The 20,970-nt window shown below is 51.5% G+C and overlaps 1 protein-coding gene across 2 annotated transcripts; it reads left to right on the top strand.

Annotated features, from left to right (window-relative positions):
- The first annotated feature begins 9,528 nt into the window (after positions 1-9,528).
- LOC147980151 (epoxide hydrolase 1-like) lies at positions 9,529-11,534 on the top strand. 2 transcript variants are annotated; one of them, XM_087516835.1, is made up of 3 exons: positions 9,529-10,356; positions 10,468-10,734; positions 11,232-11,534. In XM_087516835.1, exons 1-2 carry the CDS (start codon positions 9,632-9,634, stop codon positions 10,712-10,714), a joined length of 972 nt encoding a protein of 323 aa, XP_087372961.1. In that variant the 5' UTR covers positions 9,529-9,631; the 3' UTR covers positions 10,715-10,734; positions 11,232-11,534. The 2 variants fall into 2 exon arrangements, with proteins under 2 accessions (XP_087372961.1, XP_087372960.1); XM_087516834.1 differs by lacking the exon at positions 11,232-11,534 and having other exon boundaries at positions 9,530-10,356; positions 10,468-10,889.
- Positions 11,535-20,970: the final 9,436 nt, after the last annotated feature.

Below are 20,970 nucleotides of genomic sequence, written 5' to 3'. Positions count from 1 at the left end.
GTCGGGCAGGTCGGTGGAGACGGCAGTACCGGCTGGAGGAGTGGCCGGCTGGCGAACCTCGGCATGATCACTGCCTCCCGCAGAGGGCGCGCTAGCACGCGCCTCATTGCTGGAGGCATGATCAGGCTGAGGCTGGCTGGCCGCTTCACCGGCCGGCTCAACATCTTCGCCCTCCTCTCCTTCGTCGTCTTCGCCTTCATCGCTGGAGGCGATCTCCTCTGCCGAGTCTTCACCCGCTGCCGGGTCCAGCCCGAACCACTCCTCCGGCTGGGCAACGCCGTCATCATTAATTTCATTAGCGAAGACGCTGATGTCAGTACACTCGGCGATCGTCGAAGCGCGCTGAGCGATAGCCGGCTGCACCTCCTCCAGCTCTTCGTCGGCCTCCAGCCGCCAGGTGCGCAGCTGGTCCAGGTTCAGCCCCAGATACCAAGCTCGGACGAACTCCAACGCCCGCCCAGCTCCAAGCCGGGCCACTGATGCTTTCCAAGCCTCGAAGCGGCCAACCGCAACTTCCAGCCAATCGGCAGTCCGACTCGGGGCGCGGGGAATCGTCTCGCTTGGCCAGAGGGCGGCCAACACCTGCGCCCCGGCGCGCTGGAGGCGGCAGAGCATATGATGAGCCGGCTGTAGCCGCGCTTGGACCGCCAAGAGTTGCTCCTCAAGTGTCCGACTCGCGTCCGGCGCGATGTCGGCCCCCGCCTGACGGCGTGCTTCGTGGTGGGCCACGATGTTTTGGGCAGTGAAGACGGAGTAGCCGAGAAAGTAGTCTGCACAGAGAATAAAAAGCAGCACAAGTCAGAACACAAATCAGGCGGCAAGGGGCATGCAAGGAGCGAGGAAGGCGGCTCACCGTCGATCAAATCCTCAATACGGCCGAAGCCTTCATTCAGCGCTTGCCTGGTCTCAGCCCAGCCCGCCGCTTCGGTCTCGAACTCGGCCTTCAGGGCGGCTTCGTTATCCTGCGCCTTCTTCAGGGCCGCCTTGTGGCTCTCCTCCTGGTCAGCCAGCTTCTTGGCCAGGCGGTCACGCTCTAGGACCAAGGCGTCGTACTCAGTTTCCTTGGCACGAAGGGCGGCCTGCGCCTCGCTGAGCTGCCCCCTCAAGTCGGCATTGGCTTCTGCGAGCACGAAAGACAAAAGAAAAACCAATAAGGTGAAGTCGTCAGGGAAGATCCGACCCGACTGCTCAGCAGTCGGCCCAAATCTCGGGGACTACACCCAGTGGGTGCGCTGACGCGCCCCCACAGGAGATGAACGAAACCAAGTACGCACTCCGGCTACTGATCAGGTCTTCGGTTTTCCGGCCCAGCTCCTGAGCCTGGGAGTTGAAGGCAGCAGCGCGGAGGTTATGATACTCCTGAAAGAACAGATAGGAGGCGGGTATAAGATGGTTGACAGGACCTAGTAAGTTTCGAGCCGCCTGCGCAGCAGCCGACTCGGAACTCGGGGACTACACCCAGTGGGTGCGCTGACGCGCCCCCACGGAAGAAATTGAAAGAGCAAAATAACCAAGGACAGAAGACTCACCCGGATGACGGCCCGCGTCGAGAGAAACTCTTGAGTGTATTGCTGCAGCGAGGCGGCCTGAGCTTGAAGCCGGTTCCGGACCTCCTGGGCCGCCGCGTTCAGCTCGCCCGTCCCCCCGCTGGGAGTCCACTCGGATGTGCTGACGCTGGCCGTCTCCAGGGCCTCCACCGTCTGGCTGGCGCCCGCTGCTCGGTGTGGTTCCGGCGCGGAGGCGCCACCCCCCGCGCACCGGCGCAATGCCGGATGCACCTTGAGGCCGGCCCCTGCCGCCGGCTCACCCCTGGACGGCTGCTCTGGCGCCGCAGCTGATTGGCCGCTTTGGCCCGCTCCAGTCGGCGCCGTCTGCGACGCCCCCTCCACAAAGATCACGGGGTCCTCCCGCCTCTCCATCACTGGCGGGCCTTGGTCGACCTCCTCCGACGGGGGCACGGGAACGTCGGGGGCCACGGCGCGGAGGGGAACAACGAGCAGCGGAGGCCGGTTGTGCGAGGCCTCTGCCTCCGTCTCCGCGGCTGCCGCCTTCGCCCGGGCCTTGGCCGCCGCGTCGGCCTGCTCCTTCGTCGCCTGGGCGGTCCTTCGCTCCGCCGCCTCCCGCTCCTCCCGCGCCTCCCGCGCGTTCTGCTCCGTGGCCTCTTTAAGGTCGGCGCGGGGATCCACGCGGCGGGAGCTTGAGGACCCCCAGTCGGCCCGACTACAGAGCCGCCAGGACCTCACTCGAGAGAAAGCGGCGCCCTGTCCGGCAAGAAAAGAAAGGTTTAGAAGAGTTTCGGACGAAGAAGACAAAAAATATATACGCAAGACAGTCGACGACTTACGCAGAGATCGCCTGCGGCTGCTTCACCGCCTTGCGGAAGCGGGCCGCCTTCGCGGCCGCCTCATCCCGCTTGGTCGCCGCCGTGGAGACCTTGGATTTTTTCGGCCGGCTGCCGAAGAAGGTTGACGCGGCCCGGCGCTTCTGCGCGCCGCCATGGGCAGCCGGCACGGCAGACGAGCCCGCGCCTTGATGATCGGGCGCCGGCTGGCGGTGCGGGACGACTTCGACCTTGTCGTCATCCGGCAAGTCCTCGAAGCTGGCCCCGAGTCCCGCGCCTCCGGCCTCGTCGCCTTCCCCCACGATGGCGTCTTCCATGGCGGCCGATCCAGGTCCGGATCGTCGGCGTCATCCACCGTGTGGTCGGGGAGGAGCTGGCGCTCTACCCCCGCGGCCCCGGCTGTCGGCGGGAGAAGAGGGTTCTGCAAAAGGCAAACCAATTGATCAAAAGTCAGCTATCATGAGGCCGTCTACAAAAAAAGAAGAAAAGAAGAAAGAACTTACGGCAGGCGGAGGGTTGGCGCGGGAATACGACTCCTTGCCGTATCGCCAATCCTCGGCGAGCTTGCAGTTGGAGACATAATTCACCATGTAAGACACCTCTGCGTGAGGCATCTCCCTGGTGCTCAGCCGGCACGGGTCGAAGCGACCGCTCATTTGGCAGATCATGTGAGGCCGGCCTTGGAGCGGAAGAACCCGGCACTCCACGAAGGCGGCCACCAAGTCGGCTCCGGTCAGGCCCTCCGACTGGATCATCACCCGAAGCTGGGAGACGGCTGCGTTCCCGGCTTGAGACAGCGACCTGGCCCGGTAGCTCCACGAAGGCTGCCTCCCAGCCGGCGGGCCGGCTACGTAATCCGGCAGGTTGACGTAGTCGCCTTGCTGGGCGACGTTCTTCACGTAGAAATAAGACTTCTGCCAAAGCTTCACCGACTGGATCAGCGGAATGGACGGGAACGGATTGTTCTCGCTCGCCCGCCTCATGGCAATGAAGGCTCCGCAGGGGGCGGGCACGCCCGCGACGACGGTGCCGAGCTTGCTTGGAAGAACTCCCCCCAGAGCTCGAGCGTGGGGAGAACTCCAAGAAAGCCCTCGCACAAGGTGACGAAGGCCGACAGCAGCATCACCGCGTTGGGCGTGAGGTGATGCGGCTGGAGGTGGTAGAACTCGAGGAAGGCTCGAAGGAATTCGCTCGCCGGGAGGCCGAAGCCGCGCAGGCAGTGCGAGCGGAAGATCACCCGCTCGCCCTCCTCCGGTGCTGGCGAAATCTCCCTCGCTGGCGCTTGACGAACCCGCACAAGGTTCTCGCCGGGTAGACGCCGCGTCCGGCGGAGGAACTCGATGTGGTCCTCGTGGACGTTGGAGCCATCCCACGAGCTCGACAGCGCCATGGGAGCGATGCGGCGGGGAGCAAGACGAAGCGACGGCGGAACGGCGCGGCAAAGAGTTGCTGCGGCGAAGAGAAGAAGAAGGAGGGCGAGGAGGGGTGGAGTGAGGGAGAGCGCGCAAGCCTCAGCCGCTCCCCCTCCTCCTACTACTTATAGACCGCGCGGCGGAGCCGAGGAGGCGCGGCGTGGGGGAACGTGGGGATCAACTGCGCCCACTCCCCCACGTCCCGCGATTATTATGCCTTGATGGCAGAATAAAACCGCCGTGGGAAGGCGAGCGGTCCATGTGGGCCGCAGAAGATCCGCGCTCGGACCGAGGCCTGCGAGTGGCGGGCCCGGGCCTACGGCGGCGTCCCGTCGCGCGCGTGCGTTGGCAGGATTTCCTCACCACGTGGCCCACGTTCCCGCCTATGAGAAACAGGGCTTTTCCGAAGACGGCGCGCACGAGCAAAGCCGACCCCTCGGGATAGGAAGCTGACCTAGCTTCTCGTCCCTTTGTCAGCCTCGAAGCTCGATCGGCTTCAGGGACTACTGTCGGAGTAAATAACCATGGGTAGCCTAGCCGCCCCCCCTGGCCCTTCTGAAAAAATTACGAGCCGACTTCGGCCCTCAAGAATCCAAGACACAGGGCCGCCTTCCCCTTGCTGGCTATCGGAAGGCGGCCCGACTTCAGCCCTCATGAAGAGAAGCCGCGGGAGGGCCGGCTCCGAGAAGCCGGCCGCGAGAAGGCCGACTCCAAGAAGCCGGCTCCCATAAAGCGGTCAAGATCGTACCCTCGAAGTCTGCATCCACATAACGGCGATGTGACGGGGCGTGGCTGCAGTGAAGCCTGCCACCCCCGAATCCCGGAGCACGCCTGGCACAGTGCGCCGTACGGGTGGCCATGACCCGTCCGGCGCAGCACTGTTGCCACGTTGACCCTGATGTCATCCACGACGGGCTACCAATACGGCCCACGGACGGTGGGCCCCTTCGGGCAGAGAGACACCCGAAGGCGGCCAGACCTCCCCCAGTCGGCCCAAGATAGAGCCGGCTCCCCACAGCCGGCTTGCCACCTCCCTCGAAGAAGACGCCCCATTAAGGAGACAAGACGCGGTGAGGCTACAGTGATCGCCCACCGAGCGGCGGCACTGTAGCCACGCCCACTTCGGCGAAGCCCTCACCACCAAGATTGAGCAACAGTAACCAGCCGCCGACAAGGCCCTGACAGTGGGGCCTGCCTGTCGACCAAGGAGCCGGCAGCCGGCGGGACCCACTAGCCGGCGGGCCCCAGCAGCCGGCGCAGAAGCCGGAGAGCGTAGACACAGACAGCTGGGCCCCGCGCCCAGCCGGATTACCATTGTACCCCCGGGGGGTAGGCCTATATAAACCCCCCGGGGCATCCATGCAAAGGGAGATCAATCCCTGCTAGTTTCAGACACCACATAGGGAGGAGAAGAGAGCAAGCCGTGCCCTTCTTCCTCCTCTCGCCAAACAGCTCAAGGAGCACCGTGTAGCTACTTGTTCATCTAGTGACCATGCGGAGACCCCGCAGAGCAGCAGTAGGGGTGTTATCTCCTCGGAGAGCCCCGAAGCTGGGTAAGATTCGCCGGCGTGCATGTCTTCGCCTCATCCTATTTCCAGGCACCGGCGACGTCTTACTGGCTCCCACAATGATAAGCCACCCGTTGACATATGTCGCACCTACCACCCGACACCGGTATTTGCAGCTCACATATGCTTTGCACTAGGTACCTGTCATCTAGCACTAGTATATAGGAGTAGCTGTCTCCAAAGAATATTTGTATACAAATCAAGTCAGAGTACCACCACCGTCATTAGTCCACAGTGTCGTACTACTAATTAGCAACGAAGTAGTACAAACCAAATGGTTGTTTTGGTAGACAAACACACACCACCCTTCCATCTGGAAAACTTGGGAAAGGGCACATTTCAATGGTATCAATTAAACACTTTGTAAGGGACCTAATAATTAAGTTATCTAACTAATGTCCATGATGGACCCGATGACCTTCTCTTTCTCAACTCCTCTCCCCCTGTCCTCTCAGGATGCACCTCCGCTCCGTTCCCTCTAACCTCAACTGCGGCTCCCTCCCTTCCTCCCCTCCTCATCCGTGCCGCGGGCGCAAGCGGTTTTGGGCGCTGAGCAGGGTGAGCGACTCTGATGACGAGGAAGTCGAGCCTTCGGGGAGCTAATCTATAGAGCTCTTGTGCACGATTAGTTGGCAAGTCAAGCATGGTGTCTCCAAACGTTACATGGCTAGTTGGAATTGTGGTTCTGGCTAGCGCCGCACATTTGCTCCCGTGGGCCACACAATAGTCTTCTCCGGTGGTGAGGGTGGCGGCGACTTACCTTGGAATCTGGTCATGGCCAGATCTAAGCGATCGTCGGGTTTTTTTTGCCTTTGGGGTGGGGTGGGGGGGGGTGCTAGCTCGACGGATAGGGATCTAAGAGCATCTTGAATAGTCTCCTAAAAAGGCTCTCTTTATACATGCATTTTAGGACACGAGTTAGCTACAAACGTGTTTCGGGTTCTAGCAACCTAAAACTTTGTTTGGCTAATCTAACTAACCTATGGATTAAGCAAAATTTGGTTCTCGTAACATCCAAAGTCTGCGTTTATAGAAAAACGGGATATGAGGACGTTTTTCTGCAAACAAGTTTTAGAAAAAATGATCGACGATGCTATGTGTGTACAACTGCCATGCGTCACACGCAACTTCATGAAAAAGAGCATCTTCCACCATGAGATCTACGTCGGGAACCTAACCCTTGGCAATGATAAACAATGGCGGCACACAACGGTGCCGGGTGGTACGGCGACTACATCGTCTATCGGCGATCTCATGGTGCTCTTGACCATGCGGCGCTGCCCGCTTCCCTCGAGTTCCTGGAGCACGTCATCCCACTTATGCGGTGAGGTTGACTGCCATGGGCATCACAGTGTGCGGCGTAGAGGAGCATTCTAATGAGCTCTGTGCTACGCGCATGGATGCTCCTGTACGTCCAGCGTTGAGGGGCGGAAGACCTGGCACACGTTGCACGTGTTCGCGCACAGGATCATGCTTACTGGCAACCCGAGCTATTAGGGCATCTCCAGCCGTTGCCCCCCCCCGGACGCATAAAAATTGCCCCCTGGGGGCGAGCCGGCGATAGAATCGGCGCTGGGGGCGGTTTTGCGCCCAGTCGTCGCCCCCAGCTCGCTCCCAGGCGCCGAAATTGGCCCACTTTGCAGCCCAATTTCGGCGAATAAAGGGTCCATATGGGCGAGAATAGGCCCATATTCGGCGTGGTTTCGCCGTGTCTCGGCGTTCAATTATCAACACAATTATTTCTTATCACATATTTCATCACAGAAAAATCAAATACTTCAACAAAATAGTACAACAACAAATAGTTCAATACAAATTATATAGTTCAACAAATAAAAACTCGTATTTCATCACATGGCGTCCCCCTTGAGCCTCCATAGGTGCTCAATCAGATCTTTCTGCAGTTGATGATGTACTTGTGGGTCTCGGATCTCCTGACGCATACTGAGATAGGCAGTCCAAGTTGCCGGTAGATGGTGATCAACTTCGGTTAGAGGACCCTGCCTGTAGTATGGTTCAGTGTCAAACACTGGGTCTTCTTGCTCGCTCTCGATGATCATGTTGTGCAAGATGACACAGCAAGTCATAATCTCCCACATTGATCTTTGGATCAGGTCTGAGCGGGGTACCGAACAACAGCGAATCGAGATTGGAGCACACCAAATGCTCGCTCGACATCCTTCCTGCAAGCCTCCTGAACTTTCGCAAACCAGGCGTTCTTGCCTCCTGCCGCAGGGTTTGAGATCGTCTTCACAAATGTCGACAATCTCGGATAGATGCCATCTGCTAGGTAGTACCCTTGTTGTATTGGTGCCCATTGATCTCGAAGTTCACCGGAGGAGAATGGCCCTCAACGAGCTTGGCAAAAACAGGAGAGCACTGCAGCACGTTGATGTCATTGTGAGTTCCTGGCATACCAAAAAAAGAGTGCCAAATCCAGAGGTCCTGTGTGGCTACCGCCTCAAGCACCACACTGCAACCGCCTTTGGCGCCTTTGTACATCCCCTGCCAACCAAATGGGTAATTCTTCCATTTTCAATGCATGCAGTCGATGCTTCCAAGCATCCCAGGAAATCCTCTTGCTGCATTCTGGGCTAGGATCCGAGCAGTGTCTTCCGCATTGGGTGTTCTCAAATATTGTGGCCCAAACACTGCCACCACTGCCCGACAGAACTTGTAGAAACACTCTATGCTGGTGGACTCGGCCATGCACCCATAGTCGTCGAGTGAATCACTGGGAGCTCCATATGCAAGCATCCTCATCGTTGTCGTGCACTTCTGGATGTAGGTGAATCCAAGAGCGCCAGTGCAATCCATCTTGCACTTGAAGTAGTTGTCGAACTCCCGGATGGAATTCACAATCCTGAGGAAGAGCTTTCGGCTCATCCGATAACGGCGCCGAAATGTTTTCTCGCCATGAAGTAGAGCATCGGCGAAGTAGTTGGAGTAGAGCATGCAGTAGCCTTCGAGACGATGCCCGTCTTTGCTTTCACCCGCCCCGGCACCGAGCCACCTCGCCACGGCTTTTCATTACTCGCCAGCAGCTGGGCGAGGGCGGCGAGCACCATGAGATGCTCTTCTTCCTGGACGTCGGCCGCGGCTTCCTCCTCCAGCAGCGCGGCGAGCTCTTCCTCGTCATCCGAGTCCATCGCCGAGACAGGCAAAACGCCGAACACTTTGCGCTCGGTGGGCGTGTAACCGCCGCTAAACCGCGCCTCCGCGGCCGGAAACGGCGGCCGGAAACGCCCAGCTGCTATGGGAGGGGCTGCCGCGGCGAAGCGCTGCTATTTTCCGGCGGGGAATGGCTATCTAGCGGAGTAGGGCGGCGGCTGTCGCCGGGATATAGCTAGTGGTGGCCGAGGGGAAGAAAACCAGGCGTGCGAGGGCGCGGGGGGTGCGAGGCGAGTCGGGGGAAGAAAACCTTGACTTTTCCCATGTCGGTGTGGGCCAGGCGTGCTTTTCCCTAGCGCCGGAGCCCCCAACTACTCCCCAGCGCGCCGGGTTCGGCCTGTGACCGCCGGGCGGAAAAAAGGTCCGAACCGGCGATTTTCGGCGTCCTGGGGGCGCGACTGGGCCGTTTTTTCGGCGTCGGCGCTGAAAAAGTGGCCTGGGAAGGCCTGTTGGAGACGCGGCTGGAGATGCCCTTAGGGACGGTTCTGGGAGGGCGTGTTGACGCCATCAGCGATGCGCGCCACTTGGTGTACGTCGCCGGCTAGTCCATGTACACCAAGATAACGCCAAATGGTTGAACTTTGTTAAATTTCAATCTTTCTTAACTTTTTTGCGGAATCGTTCGGTTTAGTTGAACTTTGTTAAATTTCATCCTTTCTTGAACATATCAAAATTTAACTAATATCATCCTGTTTGCATGAATTTTGTTCGTTTCTGTGAAAGATCCGTTTGAAATGAGGCGGGCGTTTGACGCACCTGATTGCATGTCCGTTCCATATCCGCGAACACATCAGGAAACGTCGCTGGACGTTTGGTGTGGCCGATGCATGTTGTTGGAGTTACCCTTATTGGCATTCTTGACTCTACTTCTCTGAAATTGACACATCCCTCCGTGGTGTATTATCGAGAAAAATATAATCCATGCTGAGCTGCGTATAGACTGAGGGCGTCTCATGCGTGTACCTTTTGTGGCGGAAGAAGACGTTACCACACCGGACAAACCAGGAACAACAGAGCATCTTCGTCTTGCCTCCTGGCATTTTTACATACAACGACAAGACCATGAGCGAGGTCGAAAGAGTCATGGACAACAAATATATACACTAGAAACACACAGTCACGCTCACAGAGCGAGCGAGATGGCAACGGCGATGGCATTGGATGGCGTGACCCACCGGGCGCTGGAAGTGAACGGCATCAAGATCCACGTCGCCGAGATCGGAGACGGCGCGGCCGGCACCGTCCTCCTCCTGCACGGCTTCCTGGAGCTTTGGTGCTCGTGGCACCACCAGCTCCGATCCCTCTCCGAGCGCGGCTACCGCTGCCTGGCCCCCGACCTCCGCGGCTATGGCGACTCCGCCGCCCCGGCCTCCCCGTCGTCCTACACCGCTTTCCACATCGTGGGCGACCTGGTTGGACTCCTCGACGCGCTGTCCCTGCCGCAGGTGTTTGTGGTGGGGCAAGGCTGGGGCGCCCTGCTGGCGTGGCACCTCTGCACGTTCCGCCCCGAGCGGGTGCGCGCGCTGGTCAACATGAGCGTCGCCTTCATGCCGCGCAACCCCGCCGTGAAGCCGCTTGAGCTGTTCCGGCGGCTCTACGGCGACGGGTACTACCTCCTCCGGCTGCAGGAGCCCGGCGTCATGGAGGCGGAGTTCGCGCAGATGGACACCAAGTTCATCTTCAAGAAGCTCCTGACGACCCGGGACACCGGCGCCATCTCCATGTCCAAAGAGTGGTGGGGCCCGACGGACGAGGACATTCCCTTGCCCCCGTGGGTGTCAGACGATTACGTCGGCCACCTCGCCGCCAAGTTCGACGAGACGGGGTTCGCCGGCGCCATGAACTTCTACCGCTGCCTCGACCTGTAAGAACTTTGCTGCTGCAAATTAGTCCTCGTGCTTTTCGTTCATTTCATACGGCTTAACTCGATTTAATTCTGGATGATTAAACTTGGTAATTTATGGATGTGATGGAGGAACTGGGAGCTGACTGCGCCGTGGACTGCGGCCAAGGTGACGGTGCCGACCAAGTTCATGGCGGGGGAATCGGCGATGTCGTACAACTACACGGGGGTGCAGGAGTACATACACAAGGGCGGGCTCAAGGGCGACGTGCCGGGGCTTGAGGAGGTGGCGGTAATCGCCGGCGGTGCGCACTACATCCACCTGGAGAAGGCGGAGGAGGTCAGCGAGCACATCTACGACTTCTTCAAAAAGTTCTGACCAAAGCGCAGGCCTTCGAGGTATTTGGAATTGTAATATCCTCTTTTGTTTCTTTGCAATCGTACAGTGCTGTGAGAATGCTTTTGCATTGCAACGGGATATAAATGTTCTATACGTTAGTCAGTGATTTATCTATTATATTAATGTGATTGTATAAATACTCCGTTCCTTTCTTTTTACTCCACGTATAAAATTTGGTCAAAGTCAAACTATACAAAGTTTGACCAAAACTATATTAAAAAATATGAACATCTACAATACTAAAACTATATAGTATGAAAATGCATTTCATGATGCATCTGATAATATTGATTTCATATTGCGAATGTTGATATTTTTTAATATAAAGTTAGTCAAACTTTACGAAGTTTGATTTGACCAAACTTTATATGCAGACTAAAAAAAGAAAGGAGTACATGTCTATCAAATCCTGCTCGTGATTGTGTAAATAAATGTTTGTTAAATAAATTAAGATGGATTTGGTGCAAAAAGTAAGTATATTAAGTTGATTGACTAGGGGAAGGTGTGAAAAAGCATGTGGTGGGACTAAAGAACCGGTTGGATGAAAAATAATCATGAATGGACGTGGTGGAAGGAGGGGGAACCGGTTGACGAAGCGTTCTGCTGGTAGGAAGTCGAGTATGCCTCTCTTTTTCTGTAGGCTCGGTTCTTTTCAATTTACTAGGATCCATGTTCAAGAGTTCATCCGATTAACCAGTTAACTTGTCGATCAATCCCTACTCATAGGGTCATTAAGTAGCCGATAAACTGATAAATAGTTGGATTAAGTGATTACCATGCCGAAGCCTATTAATTCCCTACTCGCCAGCTAACCGAGCAGTTACCAGTTATTTCCTCAAAAATGACTAGGACAATGCCCGTGCGTTGCAACGAGATATAAATATTTTATAAATAAATGTTTGTGCTTTGACTACCAATATTAATGCAATTGTGTAAATAAATATTTATTAAATCCTGTATGTGATTTTCCTTATAGTTTGATAAGAAGTTTGGTAAGTAAATTAAGGTGATCGGTTAGCATAAGGGAACTGTGCGGACAAAGATCACGGTGAGATAAAAAACCGGCTGACAAAAAACGATGAATGGGGGAACCGGTTGACGAACCGTTCTATCGGCAGGAAAAGAAATAGTACTCTGCTTTTTAAGTAGTAAGAGATTAGAAGATGAAATATAATTCACTGACAATAAAGGGGGCATTAAATTGGAAAGATAAAAGGAGACCTTAATATGTCCTAGTTTCATGTTTTGGCCAATTGAAGAACACATAGGTGTTGCATTTTTGTGTTCCGCACTAACTCCATATGATCACCAAAGACGCGACGCTGCAACAACAAATTTAAGGCTTCTACCTTGCGCTCCTCACTTTCAAGGAGCGAGGAGGCTTTGACATCTCATTATCGGCTCGGGATACTCGAGAAAGGGTTAATGCAAACCAGAGGACAACCATGATGAGAAATTTTACCTCAATGAATTAGAGGCCATCATGCGGGATATTGGATCCAATATGGCACCCGGTTGCGATGATTTCTCGATATCGTTATATAAGAAGTTCTGGCACCTTATGGCTGGCCAGATATTTGGGTTTCTTGATGACTTTGCCAAGGGTAGGATTGAAATCGAACACCTGAATTCCATAGTTCGGATTCTGCTACCTAAAGTACCTGACGAAGAGTTTATTTGTCAATTTGGTCTGATTGCCTTGATCAACATAGCATTTATGCTAGCCATCAAGGGTTATTCCAGCCAGCCATTCCCGGTGGGAATAGATTGATTCAGCCGAATCAATTGGCGTTTGTTCATGGTGGGAGTATCCTGAAGGGGGTCTGTATTCTCCATGAAATGCTCCACTCGACGCATGCCTTCAAGAAATCTTCATCATGAGGATTGACTTCGTGAAGGCATATGATGGAGTTAGCTCAGACTTTCTGGAGGATGTTATGACTGATAAGAACTTTGACTCTACCTGGATAGGCACATGAACTACTGTTTGATGGCTAAGTTGGTGTGGCCAATTATCATCGGCTAGGGGGCATGTCGTTAGATATAGTTCGTAAAAAATATCTTCGACTAGCCCCTTTGGGCTCTGGCGACAGGGGTTTATGCTACAAGGTCCTAATTCTTGAAGTCTATAGTGAAGGTTCGTCACCTTTTGCGGACTTGCGTATTCCGTGAGGTCATGAACAGCCAGGCCACAATGCCACATGCTTTTGTTGGATCATTGGATTAGCGACGCTTCGCTTCCAGCTGTTTTGTGGGCCTCTTTTGCGATTGTAGATGACCCTGAAACCCTAGTAGATGATGTTTGCTTCTAAGGTCAGTGGAGACCTCCTTACAGCCGTAACCTAGGAACAACATATATGGCCGGGTGGCAACATTTGGCGAGTCTACTCGCAACCCGCACTCTTTGCCTCGAGCCCGACTCCTCCCGATGGAAGTTGGAGCCACCCTGAATGTTTTATACCATGCCTTCGATTAAGGAGTTGCTGAATTTCAAGCCATGGATATTATAAAGGCTTGTGTGATGACCAAGATTAAAATCTTCATATGGCTTGATCCAAGACTGACTTGTTGGCGATTTATGGTTTGAAAACAACACGACCCCGACAATGAGGAGTGTGTGTTGTAAGGATGGCAATTTTACCCATGGATATCCGACCCGAATGGATAGGGTTTGGATATGCTTTTGTGCCCATGGACGGCGCCTAAACCCGACCCGATTGCTCGTGGGTAGGGCATGGATATAATCTTGTACCCGTGTATATACCCAAACCCGACCCGATAGTATGCATTAGTGGGCAAAATCTGCTATCCCTACCCCATAATCACATGTCCCACTGCAAATTTAAACTTTGTTATGTAAAGCATGCAAAAGGAAATTGTACAATCCCCACTGTAACTTTCATTAGTTGACATTCAATCCCCACTAACGTACTCCATCACCCCTTCCCTTATTTTTATCTCCTCATTAAATGACTCGTCATTCTCATCTTTTCAAAAAATTACTAAATTATATTAGGTTGTTACTAGACGTTGATTTACCATAAGTTAATGTTTACAGTAAGTGAAGTCTAGCTTGCCACGAGGTGAAGAATGGAAGATCTTATGTTAACATTGTCTTATGTCTTATTTGTATATCTTGAGAGGATCCAATGGATATCTAGTGGGTATGGATATGTTGGGGAACACAGTAATTTAAAAAAAATTCCTACACACACGCAAGATCATGGTGATGCATAGCAACCAGAGGGGAGAGTATTGTCTATGTACCCTCGTAGACCGTAAGCGGAAGCGTTATGAGAACGCGGTTGATGTAGTCGTACGTCTTCACGATCCAACCGATCTAAGTACCAAATGCACAGCACCTCTGAGTTCAGCACACGTTCAGCTCGGTGACGTCCCACGAACTCCGATCCAGCAGAGCTTCGAGGGAGAGTTTCGTCAGCACGACGGCGTGATGAAGGTGATGATGATGCTACCGACGCAGGGCTTCGCCTAAGCACCGCTACGATATGATCGAGGTGGATTATGGTGAAGGGGGGCACCGCACACGGCTAAAAGATCAACTGATCAACTTGTGTTTATGGGGTGCCCTCTCCCCCGAATATAAAGGAGTGGAGGAGGGGGAGAGGCCGGCCCTCCTAGGCGCGCCCCAAGGGGAGTCCTACTCCCACCGGGAGTAGGACTCCAATCCTTCCATGAGTAGGAGTAGGAGAGAGGGAAGGAGGAGAGAGGGGGAAGGAAAGGGGGGCTCCGCCCCCCCTCCTTGTCCAATTCGGACTAGAGGGAGAGGGGCGCGCGGCCTGCCCTGGCCTCCCCTCCTCTTCTCCACTAAGGCCCAATAGGCCCATTACACTCCCTGGGGGGTTCCGGTAACCCCCCGGTACTCCGGTATTTGTCCAAACTTGCCCGGAACCTTTCTGAAGTCCAAACATAGTCATCCAATATATCGATCTTTATGTCTCAACCATTTCGAGACTCCTCATCATGTCCATGATCATATCCAGGACTCCGAACTACCTTTGGTACATCAAAACATATAAACTCATAATACCGATCATCACCGAACGTTAAGCGTGCGGACCCTACGGGTTCGAGAACTATGTAGACATGACCGAGACTCATCTCCGGTCAATAACCAATAGCAGAACCTGGATGCTCATATTGGCTCCTACATATTCTACGAAGATCTTTATCGGTCAAACCGCATAACAACATACGTTGTTCCCTTTGTCATCGGTATGTTACTTGCCCGAGATTCGATCGTCGGTATCCAAATACCTAGTTCAATCTCGTTACCGACAAGTCTCTTTACTCGTTCCGTAATACTACATCCCGTAACTAACTCATTAGCTACATTGCTTGCAAGGCTTATTGTGATGTGCATTACCGAGAGGGCCCAGAGATACCTCTCCGACAATCGGAGTGACAAATCCTAATCTCGATCTATGCCAACTCAAGTACCTTCGGAGACACCTGTAGAGCACCTTTATAATCACCCAGTTACATTGTGACGTTTGGTAGCACACAAAGTGTTCCTCCGGTACTCGAGAGTTGCATAATCTCATAGTCATAGGAACATGTATAAGTCAAGAAGAAAGCAACAGCAATATACTAAACGGTCAAATGCTAAGCTAACAGAATGGGTTAAGTCAATCACATCATTCTCTAATGATGTGATCCCGTTAATCAAATGACAACTCATGTCTATGGCTAGGAAACTTAACCATGTTTGATTCAACGAGCTAGTCGGGTAGAGGCATACTAGTGACACTTTGTTTGTCTATGTATTCACACATGTACTAAGTTTCTGGTTAATACAATTCTAGCATGAATAATAAACATTTATCATGATATAAGGAAATATAAATAACAACTTTATTATTGCCTCTAGGGCATATTTCCTTCAGTCTCCCACTTGCACTAGAGTCAATAATCTAGATTACACAGTAATGATTCTAACACCCATGAAGTCTTGGTGCTGATCATGTTTTGCTCGTGAGAGAGGCTTAGTCAATGGGTCTGCAACATTCAGATCCGTATGTATCTTGCAAATCTCTATGTCTCCCTCCTTGACTTGATCGCGGATGGAATTGAAGCGTCTCTTGATGTGCTTGGTTCTTTTGTGAAACCTGGATTCCTTTGCCAAGGCAATTGCACCAGTATTGTCACAAAAGATTTTCATTGGACCCGATGCACTAGGTATGACACCTAGATCGGATATGAACTCCTTCATCCAGACTCCTTCATTTGCTGCTTCCGAAGCAGCTATGTACTCCGCTTCACACGTAGATCCCGCCACGATGCTTTGCTTAGAACTGCACCAACTGATAGCTCCACCATCCAATAAAAACATGTATCTGGTTTGTGACTTAGAGTCATCCGGATCAGTGTCAAAGCTTGCATCGACGTAACCATTTACGACGAGCTCTTTGTCACCTCCATAGACGAGAAACATATCCTTAGTCCTTTTCAGGTATTTCAGGATGTTCTTGACCGCTGCCCAGTGATCCACTCCTGGATTACTTTGGTACCTCCCTGCTAAACTAATAGCAAGGCACACATCAGGTCTGGTACACAACATTGCATATATGATAGAGCATATGGCTGAAGCATAGGGAACATCTTTCATTTTCTCTCTATCTTCTGTAGTGGTCGGGCATTGAGTCTGACTCAACTTCACACCTTGTAACATAGGCAAGAACCCTTTCTTTGCTTGATCCATTTTGAACTTCTTCAAAACTTTATCAAGGTGTGTGCTTTGTGTAAGTCCAATTAGGCGTCTTGATCCACCTCTATAGATTTTGATGCCCAATATATAAGCAGCTTCACCGAGGTCTTTCATTGAAAAACTCTTTTTCAAGTATCCTTTTATGCTATCCGGAAATTCTATATCATTTCCAATCAATAATTTGTCATCCACATATAATATTAGAAATGCTACAGAGCTCCCACTCACTTTCTTGTAAATACATACTTCTCCAAAAGTCTGTATAAAACCATATGCTTTGATCACACTATCAAAATGTTTATTCCAACTCCGAGATGCTTGCACCAGTCCATAGATGGATCGCTGGAGCTTGCACACTTTGTTAGTACCCTTTGGATCGATAAAACCTTCAGGTTGCATCATATACAACTCTTCTTCCAGAAATCCATTTAGGAATGCAGTCTTTACATCCATTTGCCAAATTTCATAATCATAAAATGCAGCAATTGCTAACATGATTCGGACGGACTTAAGTATCGCTACGGGTGAGAAGGTCTTATCGTAGTCAACTCCTTGAACTTGTCGAAAACCTTTTGCAACAAGTCGAGCTTTGTAGACAGTAACATTTGAAGGAAATATGCCCTAGAGGCAATAATAAAGTTATTATTTATTTCCTTATTTCATGATAAATGTTTATTATTCATGCTAGAATTGTATTAACCGGAAACATAATACATGTGTGAATACATAGACAAACAGAGTGTCACTAGTATGCCTCTACTTGACTAGCTCATTAATCAAAGATGGTTATGTTTCCTAACCATGAACAAAGAGTTTTTATTTGATTAATGGGATCACATCATTAGGTGAATGATCTGATTAACATGACCCATTCCATTAGCTTAGCACCCGACCGTTTAATATGCTGCTATTGCTTTCTTCATGACTTATACATGTTCCTATGACTATGAGATTATGCAACTCCCGCTTGCCGGAGGAACACTTTGTGTGCTACCAAACATCACAACGTAAATGGGTGATTATAAAGGTGCTCTACAGGTGTCTCCAAAGGTAGATGTTGGGTTGGCGTATTTCGAGATTAGGATTTGTCACTCCGATTGTCGGAGAGGTATCTCTAGGCCCTCTCGGTAATGCACATCACATAAGCCTTGCAAGCATTACAACTAATATGTTAGTTGTGAGATGATGTATTACAGAACGAGTAAAGAGACTTGCCGGTAACGAGATTGAACTAGGTATTGGATACCGACGATCGAATCTCGGGCAAGTAACATACCGATGACAAAGGGAACAACGTATGTTGTTATGCGGTCTGACAGATAAAGATCTTCGTAGAATATGTAGGAGCCAATATGGGCATCCAGGTCCCGCTATTGGTTATTGACCGGAGACGTGTCTCGGTCATGTCTACATTGTTCTCGAACCGAGGGTCCGCACGCTTAAAGTTACGATGATAGTTGTTATGAGTTTTATGCATTTTGATGTACCGAAGTTTGTTCGGAGTCCCGGATGTGATCACGGACATGACGAGGAGTCTCGAAATGGTCGAGACATAAATATTGATATATTGGATGACTATATTCTGACACCGGAAGCGTTTCGGGGAAGTTTCGGATAAAACCGGAGCACCGGGGGGTTACCGGAACCCCCCGGGGGGTCAATGGGCCTCATGGGCCTAATGTGGAGAAGAGGAAGGGGCTGCCAGGGCAGGACGCGCGCCCCCTCTCCCCCTAGTCCGAATTGGACAAGGAGGGAGGGGCGGCACCCCCCTTTCCTTTTCTCCCTCCACCTCTCCTAGTTGGACAAGGAACGGGGAGGGGAGTCCTACTCCCGGTAGGAGTAGGACTCCTCCTGCGCGCCTCCTCTAGGGCCGGCCGCACCCCCCCTTGGATCCTTTATATACGGAGGCAGGGGGCACCCTAGAACACACAAGTTGATCTTCGTGATCGTTCCTTAGCCGTGTGCGGTGCCGCCCTCCACCATATTCCACCTCGGTCATATCATTGTAGTGCTTAGGCGAAGCCCTGCGTCGGTAGAACATCATCATCGTCACCACGCCGTTGTGCTGACGGAACTCATCCCCGAAGCTTTGCTGGATCGGAGCCCGGGGAGCGTCATCGAGCTGTACGTGTGCTAAGAACTCGGAGGTGCCGGAGTAACGGTGCTTGGATCGGTCGGATCGGGAAGACGTACGACTACTTCCTCTACGTTGTGTCAACGCTTCCGTTGCAATCTACAAGGGTACGTAGATCATACTCTCCCCTCTCGTTGCTATGCATCACCATGATCTTGCGTGTGCGTAGGAATTTTTTTGAAATTACTACGTTCCCCAACAGTGGTATCAGAGCCTAGGTTTTATATGTTGATGTTATATGCACGAGTAGAACACAAGTGAGTTGTGGGCGATATAAGTCATACTGCTTACCAGCATGTCATACTTTGGTTCGGCGGTATTGTTGGACGAGACGACCCGGACCGACATTACGCGTACGCTTACGCGAGACCGGTTCTCCCGACGTGCTTTGCACATAGGTGGCTTGCGGGCGACAGTCTCTCCAACTTTAGTTGAACCGAGTGTGGCTACGCCGGTCCTTGCGAAGGTTAAAACAACACCAACTTGACAAACTATCGTTGTGGTTTTGATGCGTAGGTAAGATTGGTTCTTGCTTAAGCCCGTAGCAGCCACGTAAAACTTGCAACAACAAAGTAGAGGACGTCTAACTTGTTTTTGCAGGGCATGTTGTGATGTGATATGGTCAAGACATGATGCTAAATTTTATTGTATGAGATGATCATGTTTTGTAACCGAGTTATCGGCAACTGGCAGGAGCCATATGGTTGTCGCTTTATTGTATGCAATGCAATCGCGATGTAATGCTTTACTTTATCACTAAGCGGTAGCGATAGTCGTGGAAGCATAAGATTGGCGAGATGACAACGATGCTACGATGGAGATCAAGGTGTCACACCGGTGACGATGGTGATCACGACGGTGCTTCGAAGATGGAGATCACAAGCACAAGATGATGATGGCCATATCATATCACTTATATTGATTGCATGTGATGTTTATCTTTTATGCCTCTTATCTTGCTTTGATTGACGGTAGCATTATAAGATGATCTCTCACTAATTATCAAGAAGTGTTCTCCCTGAGTATGCACCGTTGCGAAAGTTCTTCGTGCTGAGACACCACGTGATGATCGGGTGTGATAGGCTCTACGTTCAAATACAATGGGTGCAAAACAGTTGCACACGCAGAATACTCAGGTTATACTTGACGAGCCAAGCATATACAGATATGGCCTCGGAACACGGAGACCGAAAGGTCGAGCGTGAATCATATAGTAGATATGATCAACATAGTAATGTTCACCGATGAAACTACTCCATCTCACGTGATGATCGGACATGGTTTAGTTGATTTGGATCACGTGATCACTTAGAAGATTAGAGGGATGTCTATCTAAGTGGGAGTTCTTAAGTAATATGATTAATTGAACTTAAATTTATCATGAACTTAGTCCCTAATAGTATCTTGCTTGTTTATGTTGATTGTAGATAGATGGCTCGTGCTGTTGTTGCGTTGAATTTTAATGCGTTCCTTGAGAAAGCAAAGTTGAAAGATGATGGTAGCAATTACACGGACTGGGTCCGTAACTTGAGGATTATCCTCATTGCTGCACAGAAGAATTACGTCCTGGAAGCACCGCTGGGTGCCAGGCCTGCTGCTGGAGCAACACCAGATGTTATGAACATCTGGCAGAGCAAAGCTGATGACTACTCGATAGTTCAGTGTGCCATGCTTTACGGCTTAGAATCGGGACTTCAACGATGTTTTGAACGTCATGGAGCATATGAGATGTTCCAGGAGTTGAAGTTAATATTTCAAGCAAATGCCCGGATTGAGAGATATGAAGTCTCCAATAAGTTCTATAGTTGCAAGATGGAGGAGAACAGTTCTGTCAGTGAGCATATACTCAAAATGTCTGGGTATAATAATCACTTGATTCAATTGGGAGTTAATCTTCCAGATGATTGCGTCATTGACAGAATTCTCCAATCACTGCCACCAAGCTACAAAAGCTTCGTGATGAACTATAATATACAAGGGATGAATAAGACTATTCCCGAGCTCTTCGCAATGCTGAAAGCTGCGGAGGTAGAAATCAAAAAGGAGCATCAAGTGTTGATGGTCAACAAGACCACTAGTTTCAAGAAAAAGGGCAAAGGGAAGAAGAAGGGGAACTTCAAGAAGAACAGCAAGCAAGTTGCTGGTCAAGAGAAGAAACCCAAGTCTGGACCTAAGCCTGAAACTGAGTGCTTCTACTGCAAGCAGACTGGTCACTGGAAGTGGAATTGCCCCAAGTATTTGGCGGATAAGAAGGATGGCAAGGTGAACAAAGGTATATGCGATATACATGTTATTGATGTGTACCTTACTAATGCTCGCAGTAGCACCTGGGTATTTGATACTGGTTCTGTTGCTAATATTTGCAACTCGAAA

This window comes from Triticum urartu, chromosome 3A (assembly GCF_056163025.1).
Source record: "Triticum urartu cultivar PI428250 chromosome 3A, HENAU_Tu73, whole genome shotgun sequence".
Lineage (NCBI taxonomy): Eukaryota > Viridiplantae > Streptophyta > Magnoliopsida > Poales > Poaceae > Triticum > Triticum urartu.
Note: the sequence above shows the minus strand (reverse complement) of the source record. Positions and strands in the feature narration are given on the sequence as shown.

Bases quoted from the DNA above. Each gene is read 5' to 3' on its own strand.
- LOC147980151 (XM_087516835.1), top strand. From the start codon at position 9,632: ATGGCAACGGCGATGGCATTGGATGGCGTGACCCACCGGGCGCTGGAA. The intron at 10,357-10,467 runs GTAAGAACTTTG...GATGTGATGGAG, and splicing joins TTCTACCGCTGCCTCGACCT to GAACTGGGAGCTGACTGCGC.